Source organism: Lepisosteus platostomus, chromosome 12 (genome assembly GCF_059453375.1).
Source record: "Lepisosteus platostomus isolate fLepPlt1 chromosome 12, fLepPlt1.hap1, whole genome shotgun sequence".
NCBI lineage: Eukaryota > Metazoa > Chordata > Actinopteri > Semionotiformes > Lepisosteidae > Lepisosteus > Lepisosteus platostomus.
The window spans coordinates 36,843,866-36,862,551 of NC_142622.1; the positions used below are offsets into that span (position 1 = coordinate 36,843,866).

Genomic DNA, 18,686 nt, shown 5'->3' on the forward strand with positions numbered 1-18,686 from the left:
TCAATGTTTTCTAGTTTTTATTCTCTCTATGCAATTTCAACCCTGCAAAACCCTCCACAGTGCTGTCACAACAAATGTCAGCATGTGGAAGTATGTTAAGCTATCTGAGATGGTATAGTGTTAAGAGTCACAGATTCTTAATCACAGCATTAATGAGAGGGAGAAGATCAAGCTAAAACGGTCCAAATACCATCTAAAGGGAGAAACACTTGATCAGCTAGTACTGTTCTGACTATACCATTTTTTGTTAATAGAAAAACATTTTTTCTACAAACCAACTTTTCGGGTAGGTTCAACTGTGAAAGCATTTTGCTCCTATGAAAATAGGTTTTTGTGCAGGCGATCAAGGGGTGACTGAGGAAAAGTCTTAAATATGTATCTAGTACATACCAGACATACCTCAACACTTGGCACTCATTTCTGATGTCTCCACTTTTAATGACCTGAGTTTTGTTGTCTTTTTTACTTTTTTCAAGTTCATAATATTTTGAAATCAGAAAACATCCACACTGAATGCCATTGGGCCTGCTAAAACTCAGCTGTTATGGATAACATGTATATTGTGGAAAGGTAAAGTCTATATTCCTCTAGTTGGAATTTGTCTCTTCCCTGGTTATTGCGGCCTTGGTTATAGGTCTCTAAAGAAAGATTTAAGAAGTCGTAGTTAACATTTATCCATTTTCAGTAACTGCTTAGTCCAGTATGGTTCATGGTGAGCCAGAGAATAACTTAAAAGACAACAAGAGCAAGACAGGCTGTACCATGGATGGGATTTCAGTTCATAGCAAAGTATACACACTCACATACATATGGGGAACAAGTAATAACAAGCATGTCTACAGCCAGAGAAAGTAATGCAGCCACAAATAGATCATACAAACTTTACACAGCAATAGGCTAGCTACTGTACCAAAGTCATCATTTTTATCTATATTACTTTTGTAGATTTTAATTAGCCATTAAAAGTAACATTTTAATAAATAAGCATTAAACTTAAATCTTCAAAATAAATCTTGAAGAGCCAGTTGTTGAATAAACACGTATCAGATGTCTATAGTAAGTCTACTTCAACGTTTCTTGCATTGTGAACTTCAATAGTAAAAAGTATGGAATACTATACATATCCATGGAAATGAATGCCTTCACATAAGGGTCAGTAGTCTGATTATACACTTCAATGTTCAGAGAGGGAAAATGTGTTGCTTTGTTCACTGCATTTTCATGTCAAGAAAAGTGAAATTAATTATTCATTTGTGATAATGTACAGTACAGTACATTTTTCCCTTTGTATTTCTGCTCTGTATAGAAAGTTGAACCATGTGCACTTCTGATTAACTGCTTTATCACCCACCTACAGTACTATAGTACATTAAAGTTTATACAAAAAAATATCATTTAAATCTTTCAGTCACTTGGAGGTGATGAAGGTTAATAAAGCAATGTGGCTTAGGATGACATATCAACAGACAAAACGCACACAATGGAATGTACTAAACAAGGATCCATTATATCTATTGACAAAACATTTTAAAGTTTCAACATTTTGTAGTCTTCTGCATATTTTTTATACTTTAGAGGAATATTTCTCTAATTACGAATAAAAAGGAAAATTGAAACAATCACATCCTTATTGATGAATGTGCAATTCATAGAATATATTCATCTATTGCAGCAGTAGCACACAGGAATGCAGTAATACTGTAGTAGTGTACATTTTATCTGATGACTTGGTTAGACACTTGTCAATCCTACCTCCTTGACTTTTCACAGATTGCTTTGACACAAACAGCTGAACTCACAAATATGTCCTTCCATAATGTGGCCAGGACTCCCAAAGTCCATCTGCTTTAAAACATCAGAAGACTTCCTCTCCCAGTCCAGCACTTCTATAGTTAGCAGGCATTGCTGACTAAGAAATGACATCACATACAATATATTCTATCTAACTCTCCCCTTCACACACGATTTTTCAAAAAAAATGCTTTGAAGCAGTTGTCTTAAAAATAATTTCAAAATAATTCAGAACTTTATTTCACATTTTAATAACAAATCTGAGGAGCTCTTCTTACTATAAGATCAATATGCAGCACTTTCAATATTATTTCTGTAACAATTTAGTTGATGTACAACTATAAGTGCAGCAGAGGGCGCAATTGGGGCTTTTAGAATAATGCAAGTACTGTATATACTCCTTAGAATATAGTGTAATTTTAAAATGTATAGCAATTGACATCAATCAATGCAGAGTGAAACACAACACTCCCCACCACGTCAATTTTATATGGTCTGAATATTGTTACTTTCACCATTGCTTTATTCTGAGACAGAGAAATGGCCATATTGGAGATTTTACCCAGCCACCAGCCACTGGTTGCTCACTAGCTTTGAGGTATGAAGGCTTTCTTCTGCAACTGCACTCTCTAAATCTGACTTCCAACATGTGCATCCTGGTAGTAGAATCTACTTTCTTGTCCTTTTATTGTTTGCTACACAACCCGGCTGTGGTCAGCATCTGCTTGAGTAAAAGAGTTTGTGTGGGACAGTTCACATGCGGGGCAGACACTGGTTGCTGTGAAGCCAGATGACTGAGGAGGTCTCGGAGTCAGTGACACTATAAAGTCAGCGACATCAGACTCTCAAATTACACGGTGAGGAGGCCAAAGAGACTACAGTAAAACCACGCAGCTTTCACTGCATCCAACACAAATCGCCTTAAGTCCTGAGAGTTTTACAGTGAAAATCTCTTATTTTTCTCTATCTTCACTTTCTTTTTTCCTGATATTACCAGTTATTAGAATCTTAGCTCGGCTGGACCTAGTTAGTACGCAGTTGGGTGTCTTCAAAGACAAACCAGGTTGGCGGTATTATTGTGCTGGTACTGTAGGTAGCACTCTTATCCAGGTCAGTTCCTGGTTGAATTTCTAACCAAAGACTCAGGATGGTGGTTAGGGAACACTGTGCTGTAGGAGGTGCTGCCCATCATATGAGATGTTAAACTGAGTTCATGACCACTTTTACCCAGCCAAGTGTACAAACAGATCCCTTAACACCATTTGAAAGAATATTCATGTTAATCCTGGTGTACTTCCATTTTGGGCTCTAGCAGGTCTGTTCCATCTTAATTCCATTCGAGGAGCAGAGTCTTACTTCTCTATGTTCCATGTAGTGATGCTGCCCATGCATATTGGCTACTAGTATGACTTTGGACTGTGGGAGGAAACCAGAGCCCCCCAAGGAAACCCACGTGAACACAAGAAGAAACAGAACAAATTCCACACAGATAGTACTGCAGGAATTGAGCCAAAGTCCCCCAGCTCTACACCAACATGCCTTTATATTATTATTATCAGTAGAAAAAGTAATGTTGCTGTTTTTGTTATTCTTAGTACTGTATATGGACCAGTACAGAACTCCTTAAAGATCCTGTATAAAGATAACCAGTAAAGAACTAAAGGCATTAGATGGGAAACTATGTCTCCTTAGAAATCTACATTACCATCTAAAGAGCAGAGATAATATCATGACATACAGTATTCCATAAATGCCAGAGAAATACAAGAGATGCCTGTCTCTAGAAATTTTATAGCAGGTAAAAGAACAAATAAGCTTGAAATACTGAACTAAGAAGCTATAAAGTAGATGAATCATTGGGAATTAAGACACACAAATGATCTTAATAATATTCCGATGAATGTGCTGTAACAAATTATGATATAGAAATTGGACATTTTGTCAATTTTGTCAAAAAAAACAATTTTTGTTTGTTTCCACAACAGGTTGGCAATTATTGGACATTTTGATATCTCGATTTTAAAGCAGTTACAAAATAATATTACGAATTCAAAACATAAAAAGGCATCGGTGTATGTTACTCTTTGGTACAGAAGCTTGTTTTTTGTTGTTACAAACCACTTGAAACAAGGTGGAAAATGTATTACTGTGTCAACAGGAAAAGTAAGCCCTCCGTAAGTCTCAGGAAAGCTATATTTTTAAAACACATTTTCGGAAAGCAGACAAAAATGAAAGAAAAATGTACAGAAAAACTGTACTTGTCCAAAAGAATTCTTATTGTTTAATCTACGTGCCCTGGAAAACTTAACAGATACCACAGAATTTATATAGAGAACACACGAACTGTGTTTAAAGTGACAATGAGGTTAGCAGTGAAGTTAAGAGCACAGTTCTCCTTTGAGCAGGGTATTTTAGATGGGTGCAGTAAAAAGACAAAAATACCCTGAAAGTTCGGCTATAATTGGATGGAGCTGTCAGCCTTTTTTATTTCCATGAGCCTCCCTCTGAAACTCAATACTTTCTGTGTAGTTCCTCCCACTCAATCTACCGATTCAAAGCTTGTTAGAGAACTTTACCTCATTTTTAACAAGACTTTACACTGGATTGTCACCCTGGACAAATAAAATATTTTTTACTTACATTCTATGAATAAAAAGTGATCCTCAGGCTTTCTAACTTAGAAGATGCTACAGTCTTGTACCCTGCAGAGCAGAGAACAAGTGCACATGTAACTGGAATCTGAGGAAGACTGTGACAGAACTGTGGATGGTCAACAGAAGATTTTTTGAACCAAAATCCAAGTAAGAATAAAATATTTACATATTTATTTTCATGGAACTCAAAATTTGACAATCAGATATTTATTCAACTACTTGAAGCTCTTACAATTATTTCAGTCTAGTAGAAGTACCTTGTGTCTATCATGTGTTTGATATTTGTTACCAATGGTAAAACCAAATGGCTGGTTTTACACTGCACATAAAGAAACATTCAACAGATATACAAATAAAAAAATACAAGATGGCACTTTTTACAAACCTTGAATTATTATTAATTAAACCACTTATGCATAATTTAGTAATTTCATTGTACAATACTTTTATACTCTAATCTAACAATGATAAAGGTTCTCTTGACTAGATTTGTGTTTAAATAAACTTTGGCTACAATTTAAACCTGTGTAGTATGTTGGTAACCTCATTGTCCTTGTAAATTGAGTTAAATTTTAAAGGCTGGCTTACTGGACACTAATTATCTTAATGTAAATTAAAATAAAGTAGTCAGATTAATCTTGGACTACAGGAAAGCAGTCTGTGCACTATGCAAAATGTTTTCTTGCAAGATTTCCTGAAATATCTGACAATGCTGAATGCTCAATTTAGTGCTTAATTTAAATTAATTTAAGAAAATCATTTAATAAATTTAAACAAATCTGAAATAATTTCAAGTATATTACACTTGCAGTACTGTACATGGTGTGTAAAATGAGCTTGACTAATACATCCTGCAAAGTTAATTATCTTTCAGTGACCAAACAGAAAGCTACCACCTGCGGAAAGTGAAAAAAAAACAAAATGCATGTAGCACCCACTTGTGGGCAAAAACAGAAATTAATGTCAGGTTGTACACGTACTGTAGATTAAGGCTAGTTTACATAAAAGCAAGTCTAATCTATTATTAAAGAACCTTATGCACAATTTATTTTCATAAAAAAACAATAATTCTCGTAAAATCACAATCAAATCACTTTCCTGTACGATGTTCTTGAAGTAAACTGAAATTAACATGATTTTTAATCTAGATCTCAAAAATGTAAAACAGGTCACATTTTAATGTTAGCTAAGATATGAAATGCATAAAGGTAAAACCGTTAACAAAATATTTCTAATCTCAATTTATTAGTCTAGCTCTGATGTGAAGACTTCTGACTTCAACTTGAAGAGAATTGTAAATTATAAAACCTTATTAATAAGATTTACAGAAGTTACAGCATGTATTTACTGTAACTATACTGGTCCTGCAGCTGTTGATGGTCGTGTATCCTTTAAGTTGTATTACTGTTTTTTTATTTAATTGCTTGTTGCTAATATACTGTGTGTTGTTACATTACACACTGTACTACTGACTAAACAGATGACACATTTGAAGCCCATTTAATAAAGTTGATGCCACTTCCAGTACCAGTTTTCAATTCAATTTAAAATATTTTCTGTCATGAGATTCTGTGCTGCTGCCACTCCAAGTACACTATGTGATATCTTGTGTCTGTGTCAAAATTCTCTGTTGCTTACAGATGAAAATCTTTGGATCTTTATTGTAGGATATTAGTGTGTTGTCATGAATTATAATTATTCCCCATGAGTACTGTTCTTTTGTCTCTGAAAGAGTAAAAGTCTGCCAATTTAAAATGAATATCAATCCAACACGGGTGATTTAACACTTATTATCCATATCTGAATGTCTTTTGCACATATTTTAGCATATTTACCATGATACCATGATTATTATTAGATTAGATTTTTATTTGTGCAGTCTGACATCAAATATTTGCATTTAATACCTTTTCTATTTATATTTATAAATAGATGTTTGTTATTTATTGAATAATTAATATTCTGTACAAATGTACAGAATATTTGTAAAATTATTTATTAGAATCAAATACCGACACAAAGCTCATGTGTGTGTATGGATGATTATTGCCATGTATTGTATGTCTGCAGTGGGACTCAGTAACACTTTGACATTTATTCTTTCTACTTGTTGTGTTATCAGTTTTAAAAACATAATTTGATGACTTTTGGCATCCTAGTTTTGATTTGGAAACCATGCTTTTCTGTGGTTAACATGTAAAGCACGGTATAAAATTCTAGTTTAATTATGGTTATGTAAAAGATTATAGCTTTTAAATTCAACATCAGCTAAGAAGAATAGTTTAGAATGAATGAAATAACTATATTTTGATAATCTATTTATATTTAATTAATTGTCACAAGAACATATTTAAAAAAAACAATAAACAGTTTTAGGTGTGCAGCATACTGTATATATCTAAAATGGCATATTACAAAGCTATTATTTTCTAGTTTTTCAAATATGTCAGGTTTTTGATTTACTCTTTCCAAAAATCAATCTAAATACATTGAAACAAATCACCTTCAAGTTAACAAAATGCCATAACCTGAATACAGTTTGAATTGCCTAAGCCTCCTTTGATAGCCTCACTGACTGATAATTCAAGGTATACAGGAGCACTAAATATACGAAATCCTTATTGTTTAGGTAATTTGTGGTTTATTTCTATGAAATTATCACTTCCAGTATTTTAACTCAATAGGATTTACATCTATAGTACATTGTGTGTTTTAAAGGCTTTAGCTAGGAATGTACTATCACTGAAGGGATTTCTGACATCTGTTCATTGACACACCATGTGCTACTGAAGCAGAGCCTCAGCTCACACTTCAAATGCAAAAACAGAGATGCGCCACAAAGGACCTCACAATCTAAACTGGATCGGCTAACCAAGGAAGCTGATGCAAGTTAAAGCTAACATTCTCTGGTGTAGAATGTCAGAGCAGGCAAATGAGGCAGCAGCTCCTCAGGTCAAACGGAATATTAATTTATACTGTACAGTAGATAGCAACATAATGTACACCTTGAATAGACTGTAAATGCATGATTTTATCAGCATTTCTGACATGAGAGAGGACTAGCAAAACCCAAACATCTCTTTCATTATTGATCCCTATAAGCCTATACAATACAAGCAAAAGACAGGTGAAAACAGGCAAACAGAGCAGCTAACACTGCACTTGGGGGAAGATTTAGAAAGAAAAGAAACAAGCCAGGTGAATTCCCTTTAGGATAAGAATATTTTTTGCCAGTTATTGTAGCCAGAAATTTGCAAATTTTCCTTGAAAATAAAGTAATATAACTTTTATTTTGACTGATTGATGACTGAGATAACTTTGCAAGTCAGTGCAAACTGTGTAGGAGATACTGTAAGTAGGTGTTAATTGTAGGCAGGAAGGCTGATAATATTTAACCTACTGTTTAGCAACAGTGCAGCTGTTTCTTATCACCAAAATATAGTTCTGTGCATCATGTACAGTATGCTAAGCATTTAATACTTCAAAAATGGTGTTTAAACCGATAATCTGTAACTTGTGGAGCATCGTGGAGGAACTCCAAAAGCCATAATACATTTGTGGTACTGGTAACTGCCACAAAATCCAAATTATGAATTATAAAGCTAATGCACTGGAAAAAGAACTTAAGAAATTCCATTGGCTCCAAGAGATTCTCAGCAAAACAAGATTCTCAGCATTCAGGGAGATGTGCAGCATGGATTGTCAGAGAAACACCCGGAGAAAGAGAATAAGGATGATGGTCCCAGGCGGTGAAAAGTAACATATTTCACTAACTCAAAATCACATCGCCAAAGAAATTTGCCCCACTTCAGAACCTTGAATCAGATACGGGAGCTTAAGGGCAGGACACTTCCATCTCTAATCCAAATTCTAAAAAAATCGGTCTCTACTAGGAATACAAAAAGAGATTTGGTGGTTGTTGGCCACTGTGATTCTCTAGAACACTATAACTGTAATTTTGCACCTCTGTATTCTCTGTGAAGCCAAACTGTCTGATGGATATCATCCATCAGAAAAACAGGCTCCTACTGTAACTAGAGCCACAATATGCATCACATAAATGGGGTATTATATGAAGCTGTAGATGCACCATGGGTGCATACAGTATAGGATTTGACTAATTTCATATTCATGGACTTAAAGATGCTTTCTCTAAATCTTAAATATTACTAATTTCTTAAAACATGTCTTTGCCATTGCAGCTGCAAATGGATATCATAAATTGTTAAATCAAGGAAGTGTGCAGTTTATAGGGGATGGGAGTGGCAAATGCCACATCATCTTATATACTGTACCAAGCCCACATATATTTCTGCGTAACAGCCTTTTCCCAAACAGCCTTTATACCACTATGTTTGTAGACAGCGAGAACAAGTTACCAACAGTAACCAAGGCATGATACACAGATTGTCCAACAGAAACCTGCTGATAGTCTATTTGTAATTAAAAAAACCCAAGGATTAAAGTGAACCTATTTTTTTAAAATATAGGTTAACATTTGATGAAAAGTGCTCCTAAAAGTTTCTTATTTTAAGAATTCTATTCTGAAGTGCCTGTTGGGAGGAGGCAGTCATATCACTTTATTGCTTTACCTACAGGAGAGTTAGGATTTTTTGTTCATTACTGAATATTAACAGGATTTGTTTTAAATCTCTTCTCTAAAAAAGTAAAAATAAACACTGAAATGTGTTACCACATTCCAGCATCAATGCAGTGCATATACTCTGTATCCCTTGGACAAGCTTCTAGTTTGGCATATTGTCCTCTAGCTTGTGGGACAATCATTTTCGCACAAAGCTGTAATTTACATTATTTCAGCAAAATTGTTCAAGACAATAGTGCATCTTGTTCCTCAGCTGAACAGATATAATTAAGCTAAATTTATACCAAATAAACTCATAGAAGAACTGTCTCAGATGCTGGATAAACATAGATGAACAGTCTAAACACTGTAGTGGCAGATCAAGATATCCCATATGTATGTTTTCTGCAACAGTACCACATATGTCCTGACTAAGACAAGAAAATAATACAAATATATATTTTTTTCTTTAAGAAAGTAAAAGTTAATTTAGCTTTCAATAATCATAATAGCCTCAAAGTAACCCTTAGCACATTTTCTATTTCTTCAATTTATTATTACTTGTAAAACACTAACAAAAGAAAGGAATACATATTTTTTTACATTTGATTATCTCTTACACTTACAAAGTTAACTTTCTGTTGAGTAACAATTGATAAGGGTCCATTTATATAAGGACAACAATTTAAGGAAGCATTACTAACAAAATGTTTTCAGTATCTGTATATTGCAGAGGCATTAAATAGTGTCATCAAGTTAAAGGTTTATTTCTATAAATTACAAACCTGAAAATATTATTGATTCATTTTAAATAATTGTCTCCACAGGACGAAACATTGATGGTAACCACAATCCTATTTAACGGTCACTGTAAAAGAGATGGAGATGGTCTTGCGAATGGGATTTCGAATTTGTAAAATTCTAATATTCCTTGCACTGATGCTTCCAGGTGGAAGAACAATTGCACAAAGAGCAGGTAAGAATTTATAGACAACATCTCCATTTCCTACTTGGATTCAGCTATTAGCTTACTAGCATTATTCCTTTTCCTGAAAGAGCATGAAATCAATGAATATGAACAGATGTTAAAATCAAGTTCATGGTAATTTATCAGAAATATGTAAAACAGCCAGATAGGCTGAACATCATAAGTGTATTACTCTATTGATGTACTGTATGTTCTTAGAAAAGAGAACAGATTTTGGATATAGACAGAATGTTCTAGCATAATTTTGATTAGTTATTGATTAGTGACTATTGCATAAACAATAAATCATCTCATTAGTATGAGATGATTAGGAACAGGTGATGAGGTATTTTAACTTATTAAATGTTAAGTGTATAGCCTGATGAATATCAGAAAAGAAACACATAAAAGTGAAGCAATGTACTGTACCTTGCTGATCAAGAGAACAAGGTCTTCTTGCTGTTCTCTTTCAGGGGGGTTCATACATTTTCAGCCATTTTTCCCTAACTTTCCAGGGAATTGTGTTTCTTTTTTGATTGACCTGAAGCTTTCCATAAAGTGAAATATATTCCAGTTTCAGAGTAAAGTGAAATTGAATATATTCCAGTTTGGTCCAGAGTTCAGACAAAGGTTAAAGGCGTTTTGAAACCTAAAGTTCTATTCTCAAATTAGTATTTTCACAAGGTGTCCAGAAAGCAGAATGTACATGTGAACAAAACTATTTAAAAAATGTTTTCAGAATTTACTTTGAATATATGATGTTGAAATAATTAACCATATTTCTCTAATTTTCATTTAGGATGTAAAAACGTTCAGTATGACTTGGTCTTTATACTGGATACCTCATCCAGTGTGGGAAGAGAGAACTTCGAAAAGGTCAGGCAGTGGGTGGCCAACTTAGTGGAGACATTTGACATTGGACCAGACAAGACACGTGTGGCTGTGGTTCGGTATAGTGACAGGCCTACCACAGAGTTTGACCTTGGGCGATACAGAACTCTGGAAGAAGTCAAAAGTGCAGCTCGGAATATCAGGTACCTTGGAGGAAACACCAACACTGGAGATGCCATTAGTTACACTACCACTCGCATCTTCCAAGATGCGAGGCCCAATGCACAAGGTATCAAGAAGGTGGCCATCTTGATGACAGATGGAAGGAGCCAGGATTATGTTTTGGAACCTTCCAAGGCTGCCCATCAGGCCGGGATAAGGATGTTTGCAGTTGGCATTGGCGAAGCTCTCAGAGTTGAGCTGGAGGAGATCGCTTCAGAACCAAAGTCTGCTCATGTGTTTCACGTTTCTGATTTCAACGCCATTGACAAGATAAGAGGGAAACTGAGGAGACGGCTCTGTGAGAGTAAGTATTATAGGATTTATAACAATGTTATAACATGTTATATTATAAAATATATGACAGTATCTAAGTATCAGGCTTCTTCACTTTAACAGTTTTCTCCCAACTTTTCTCACCATTGAATTAATACTTCACAGGATGAGCACTATATGTCATTAATGAGGAATGCTGGGAATGGAAGATTTTTCCTGGATGTAGTTGGTTGTTTAAATGGAGGATACCAACCATAAAGCTTGGCTGTAAAGGATACAAGCTGTAAAGCTTGGCTGCCAAGGAGCAATATTTTACGTTCATGTACTGCTAGTGACAAGGTGATTTAAGCTAAATGATTTATATTCCTGACTAAAGTTAGCTATGAGGGAAGGCAAATATATCTGAAATCTTAATCCAAACAGTAAATATGGTACTTCAAATGATACCGCAGGGCCATCTCCAGAGTCTGTTATTACACCTTTAAAAATAGAGTTTTATTTTGGCTTACAAGTTAGACAGAAATATAATGTATCGATGAGAGATACAACGTGAAAAAGTGTCCTTTTAATATAACAGAGCAGAATGGCATTAAGTATGTTACAGTAGTGACTTCACTCTCTAGAGTCATGGAGAGTGTAGACTTCATAGCAGACACAGAAGACCTGGTCTAGGGAGCCTGCTTGTGAATGTGGTTTAATCCTGGCAGGGACAGAGCAGTACTCCAACTGTCACATAGCCATGGTGGTGGCAGTGAAGGAAGAAAGTAAAAAGTAAAGTTTCTAACACAATACTCCAGAAATGTGCAATGCGTTTTAATGAAATGCTCAGTTTCAGTACATGAATTTAAAACAAATGTTCCCTCAACAAGCATGCATCTTTACTGCCCGGCAGCTTAAGTTTTGCATCTAAAGATGGTCAAATAAGTGCTTTCTGTCTGGATATCATACTAACCTAAGATGTTACATGTCTCAATATCTGAATAATACTGCTTGTTTATAACAGTTACACTAAAAATGGTCTATTTTAACATTTTGGGCATCCTGACAAATATGATAACAATGCTGTGTGATAGTCTTTCATCACCAGACACAGGCTTCAATCTCATCCTTTTTTGAACTGTAATCTCTCGGATCACTTTGCACTATAATGTGCATCTAAGAATATCAGTGGCAAGAAAACAACTTGGGTAAATGGTTAAGTTATTTTTGTTCTGAAAATTATAGTTCTAATATTTCAAGCACTGTACCCTTCAGCATTATCATACTACCTTATTTTTTCTAGTAATCGACTGCTTCAGAAACAGGTACTGTAAGAAAGTAACTGAAAACTCAGATTAGCCCAATAATCATTGCTTTACATTTTCTTGGCAAAAAAAGCTGTCTTCAACTGGACATACTCTTGACAAATGACAAAAGTTCCTTGATGAGCTATAGAATTTAGATTTTTTCTGATGAACATTTGTTTTATGTTTTGAGAAATTACAGATCTACAGTGTCTTAAGTTAGTCTGCTTCTGTACATTCTCTCAGTGTTGTTCTATTTTAAAATAGGGGAGGATTTTCGGAAAAACATTAAACATTTGACACATACTCTATATCGGGAGATACAGTATGTGTATACCTGAAAATGCAATTTCACGAGAAAAGGATTGGAACAGTAGATATGGCACACATTTGTAAATGTATTAAATCCTTCATTTATGTATAGATATGGGAAAGTGACGTTATTGTTATATTTTGGATAATTGTACAATTGAAAGGCAAACTTAAAAAATCTTATCTGTCTTGAGAACTGATGAAAAGTAGAAAAAATACTGCCTTTTCTACAGTACCTTGACAGTATAGTAAGATCATAACTGCTGGTTATCAGCTGAGTCTCTTTCAACCCTGAAATATTGTAAGCTAGCAATTCGCAGTAAAGATGGACTTTTTGCAAGAAAGGGCTTGATAGATCACTGGTTATACAAATATTCAGAAGGAAACACAAATACAGCTCTGTCACATAAGGCCTAATTTAAAACAAATTATACTATTCTTAATTACTGTATGTACTGTAGAGATACTGCACTACAGTATGTGAAGTTTATGAATATTTCCTTTGTCAATCATTAACCTAAAATGTTGGCAATTTCTAGCTGGTAATTTTCTTGTGGCAAGGCACTATTGACTGTGCCTTTGAATATTTTTAAATCAACTACTCGCAAACTGGAATTTTACCTTTAATAATTGTTAAGGCAAACTTTGATTTAAAGCAAACTTCGCCCCGTAATTCCTTTCCAATTTTCTTATACACCCATACCCACAAAACATATGGTCTCTAATCAAATCGTGCAAGTTTCTAAATTCAACAGCAGGGCACAGAAATAAGTTAGGGTGTCTTAATCCACAGATGTTTACGTTAGCTAAAGAAGTAGCTATTTACTAATCTGTTTTTGATTAGTACCCTACTGGTCCATGAATCACAGGGAAGATTTCTGTAACCATCTGTGGGTCAGTAGTTCTTTTAACAAGAATGGCAAAGGGAGTTACCAGATGGACCAAATACAGCTTAGAATATAACTATCAATAAGAGCACCCAGTGCTTAAATACAGCTACAGCTGTCCAAAGAAATTCTGGGTTTTTTTCTTCACTCTAGAGAGCAGTTGCTGCATGGTGGATAGTGTATACAAAATATTACTTAAATAATTATTGACTATATTTCTTTGCTATGACTACAACAATTCATATTATAGCAAACCATTTTTAGTGAATGAATGTACAGTACATTGTGTAGATAGAAACAGCTTGACTTTACCAAGTAGATGTAAAGTCATTCTCTACCACAAATAAAACAAAATGAGTTTGCTCTTTTTTATACTAACCACTACTTTGCCCGGGATAGAAAGACGATCTTAGTGGTGTAAAAGAGGGAAGCTGAAGATGACGTGAATGAGTGAAAGGCACAGCAAGTGAACCAGAATGCAAACCCCCGCTATTGCAGTACTGGTGTAAAATATTCTTTGAGAACATCAGCCATACTGCAGGCATACCTTCAGAACTGAAATAGTAATTGGTGGTATTGAGTCCTAGGGTAGGTCAAAGTCAAAAAGAGATTTTTTCAGTTCTAATTTCAGTCTTCAGGGTCAATGGTTTTGCATTCTGCCAAGACTGAATACAGTAAATCCTGTAGTCACAAGTACAAAAATTTCTGTGATGCAAACAGAAGGTTGAGATACACTAATTTGCAAAGTGTTAGACATTTTGTTTTTTTCACTCCATATTTTTCTTTTGTTTATGCAAACGTATTCTATGTTGAACTCCCACAGCTTTATGGATTTGTAGTGAGGACGAAATGTAGGCCTGACTATGTTAAGGGTACTCCCATTGCCACTTACACTGTATGAATGTGTGGCTGCTCTTTAAATTATAGTTTTTCAGCCACAATGACAGAGACCAGTTTCTTTTGAGCATGGTTTGAGAAAATTAAGCTGCAGCACCATTTTAAAAATATTTATGCATAGTTGTCATTTTAGCATGTAATCATGACTCTGAAATCGTTCTGCTCCCCTTTTTGAAGTGGGAACATGTCTGAACAGCTACAAAGCGTACTTTGCTAGCAAATAAAACAGAATTGCATTGAAGATCTACTGTAGTCACATTAACAGTACCTTCCTACAACACAATTTAAATAAAGCATAAGCTGAATTATTGCTTTCATATGCAGACTTTTAAATAAAATATGACTACAATATTATTTTAACCTAAGGAGAAACAGCGCTGATAAAATGAAAAAAATAAATAAAGAACGTACAGTATCTTAGCTGCCTCAGAGAACTTAGCTGTAGATAATATTTTTCTTAAAATACAGCATAAAATTATCTTTATAATTACTGTATTACTTTTAAAGTGGTTATGAATTGTCATAGACTATGTTTTGCAAGCATTAATGATAGTAATACTGAATTTTGAATTTTGAAATAGTGTTAACAAAACATTTAATAAACTGTAAATTAAAGAAACACTGATGCATCTTATAGAACCCTTAGTGTTACATTTCTTTTTATAAGGTGTGCAAAACTTTGCTCATTGCCAAACCAATTTCTAAAACTATAATATTTCAGTAACACATTTGTCAAACCTGGTTTATTGCATAAACAATAAGAAATCATTTTCAGACATTATATGCATATCCTGTATCTGAAAGTCCACCTGGAATAGTTTTAATGAAATAACTTAACAGTTTTTTTTTCTGAACACTCAAAAGATATTAGAACCTTTACAGCAGCCAAACAATAGTGTTAATTTTACAGGGTAAAATAAATAAGATTCAATGCAAAAATTGAGGCACCATCTCCTAGAATTAGAAAAGCACAATCACAGATTAAATGAAACTAACACATGCCTTCCTTGTTTGAGTCTTTGCTTTCCATTCATTTTGCATTGTGTTTATTGTTCATTACAAGTGCTTCTGCTCTATTTTTTATGAAAATGCTAAGGCTCCTGGTTTGTAAATACTGTATTTACCTGAGCACTTCTATACCAAATTAGAATCTTCAAGTCTTGCACTGTATAAAGTAAGGAAAAGGTTCTGAACGATCCCCACCCCAGAAAAAAGGATGCTAAAGTTAAGTTTCTTTGATTTGACAAAGTCCTTTTTATAGCTGTGATTAAAGAAAATTACAGGCTCTGATTGTACAAGACTGTCAAAAGGGAAACAGCCAGTGTGGTTTGGTTGCCTGCCTTGCAGTTTTCCAACTTCAACACCCTCATTCTATGTGAATAAAAAAAGCTTGACCAATCTACCTCCTATCCCTCAACAGTAGGGTAGTTGTGTGGCTGCATTGTTGAGACACACTCTCAGAGTAAGGGAGATGGAAAGAAGCTGCATTTGTGTGCACTTGTTAAATGCTACAACAGGTACTGACACCTAAGCCAAAAGAATGCCACCATATTTAACACAATAAGGAATTCAATGAGACTGGTTATAAAACATCTCATAGCTCCACTATAAACTGATTATAATTAGTGGTTTTTGTTGGCATGGGAAGTTCCAAATAGAGCTATTGCTTGTAGTTCTCTGGTGATTATGTGATTAGGCTGGCAAGATGCTGGAACATGGCTCTTCACGGAGAGAGATAGCTCAAAGCATAAGGGTGGTTCACAGTATTACTGAGAGTGTAGCCAGAGTCATGTACAGTACAGTACAGTATGCATATGCATAACACGTTAACAGGTTTCTTTTTTTTAATCTAATCATGTGAAAACTGAGTTATTTGCACATTTTTTTTAGCCTTGAACAGAAAAGACCACAAGGGGCCTTAATTCAAAGACACTGACAATGACAACCTAATGAACCTCTTTAGTCGACAGTGACCAAGACCCAAGCGAAAACTAAATGGCAGACTTCATTTTATGAAGACACATTCTTTCGTAAAAATATGAAGTATGTCAGTTATCATATCCAGACTCTATCAAAACATGTTTTTAGCTGATAGCCTCTTTTGCTTGAGTTTTTTATTGAAAATTTAATTGTTTAAGGAACATTTGGGGGTTATATACTGTAAGTGCAGTGCCTTGTAAAAGTATTCAACCCCTACCAGTGTGTACCTTTTTGGAATTACAAATGATGTAGTCACATTTTTTAATTGAAGACTTACAATCAAAACCTGAAATCTCCTTGAAACAATAAACAGTTTAATGGATGATTTATGTTTTTTGTTTACAAAAACAGTAGTGAAAATTCAAAAATAAAATATATACATTACATAAATATTCAGCCCTTTACTATACCAAACCAAAATTAGTTCAGGTTCATATTTAATTTCTTTAATCCATAAAAGGTGTTTAAAAATTGCTCAGTTTTAGAGCAAATAGTGCATGCGTCATTTGTAATTAAATAAAATGGGATATTATTGGAAGGGAGTGAATGCTTTTGGACATCATTGTATATACAGTGGATATGGAAAAAGCCATTACATATAATAGTTACAGGTAAACAGTTTAATTAAACTAATATACTGTATGTTTAGAATACACACCTAGTATTAAGGTTAATTTCTCAGTCATACTTAGATTCACAACTAATCCTTGAGTAATCCTTGTTCATGTGTGAGGTTTCTTTGGAATGGCCTTTCCACCAGTTGTGTCTATGTCAGTGTCAAAATGTGATGTTACCGGATACAAAGACCACAAATAGAAAAGTGTCACTTGGTCTGCCAATGTCAACTAATCCTGTCAGTGTTGCCTTTCTTTCTGTCACTAGTGGGCATGCCCATTCTGTACTCAAAGGAAAAGCTCAAGGCTTTCAGATACATAGGCACAAATATGAGACTGCCATCAAAGTAAGATGACTCTCAGCTCTCACTCCCTTGGAGCCACAGTCCATTTTTTTGTGTCTGTCAAGCACGTCAACTGCCAGCAGGAATTCTGCCCACCCTACAGAGGTGGAGCCAAGCATCTTGAGCCACATATCAGAGCTTTAATTATCTGTGAAACTGAAAATAAGCATTGCATGACATGAATGAAAAATGAATTACTGATATTCTGTATTTGTGCTGAAATATTACATCCACAATTAACCATATTTCTGAGGACATTCATTTTCTGAAACAATACTCAGATTCAGAAAGGTGTTGTGAAGTCACCTAAAATAGGGACTACTTGAATAAGATTCATAAGATTGTATTAGCTCTATTACTGTAGCATTTAACCTATCATAAAAATAAAAATAGATTAAAAACGGAAGGATACTTTATCAATGTTTGATTCCTTTAATAATGTCTTGATCCTTTTAAATTCCAGATCCATTTCTATCCATTTAATTTGTGTGCCTCACAGATCTAAGACTGGGTCATCTTACTGTAGCTTTCCTTGTAGAAGTAAGCTAGAATTTTAAACACACAATATAAAACTATAAACTAAACTCTGGGGCATGAAGCAATGCTATTTTAGGAATCAGTACATTACATCACTTTCAATAACTGCTTATCCAATTCAGGGTTACGGTGGACTGGAGCCCATCCCAGGAAGCACTGGGAGCAATTCTGGATACACCCTGGATGGGATGCCAGTCCATCGCCGGGCACACACAGACATGGACTCGCACGCACTCACACCAGGGCCAACTTTACAGAAGCCAATTAACCTACTGTACCAGTACTGTATGTCTATGGGACTGTGGGAGGAAACTTGAGAAACAAACTCCACACAGATAACAGCCCAAGACATGAATCCAAGGCCCCAGACAGCCAAGCTAATCACTGTGCCACCATGCCACTCTTTAAGTAATAAAGACATAAACATAAAAAGGTGGTTTAGAACATGCTGGATATTGTGATTTAATGATTGAACTGTTTTTTTACACTCTTTATTATTTTATGTTGATTCT

General features: G+C 34.7%; 1 protein-coding gene across 1 annotated transcript in view; it reads left to right on the forward strand.

Moving 5' to 3' along the window:
• Positions 1–4,330: 4,330 nt before the first annotated feature.
• col22a1 (collagen, type XXII, alpha 1) overlaps positions 4,331–18,686 on the forward strand; it is a 90,996-nt gene continuing 76,640 nt past the window's right edge. The window contains exons 1-3 of the mRNA XM_088601840.1: positions 4,331–4,592; positions 9,855–10,003; positions 10,794–11,351. Of these exons, the coding sequence (XP_088457966.1) occupies positions 9,907–10,003; positions 10,794–11,351 (655 nt within the window). The 5' untranslated portion in view covers positions 4,331–4,592; positions 9,855–9,906. The remainder of the gene's footprint in view (positions 4,593–9,854; positions 10,004–10,793; positions 11,352–18,686) is intronic.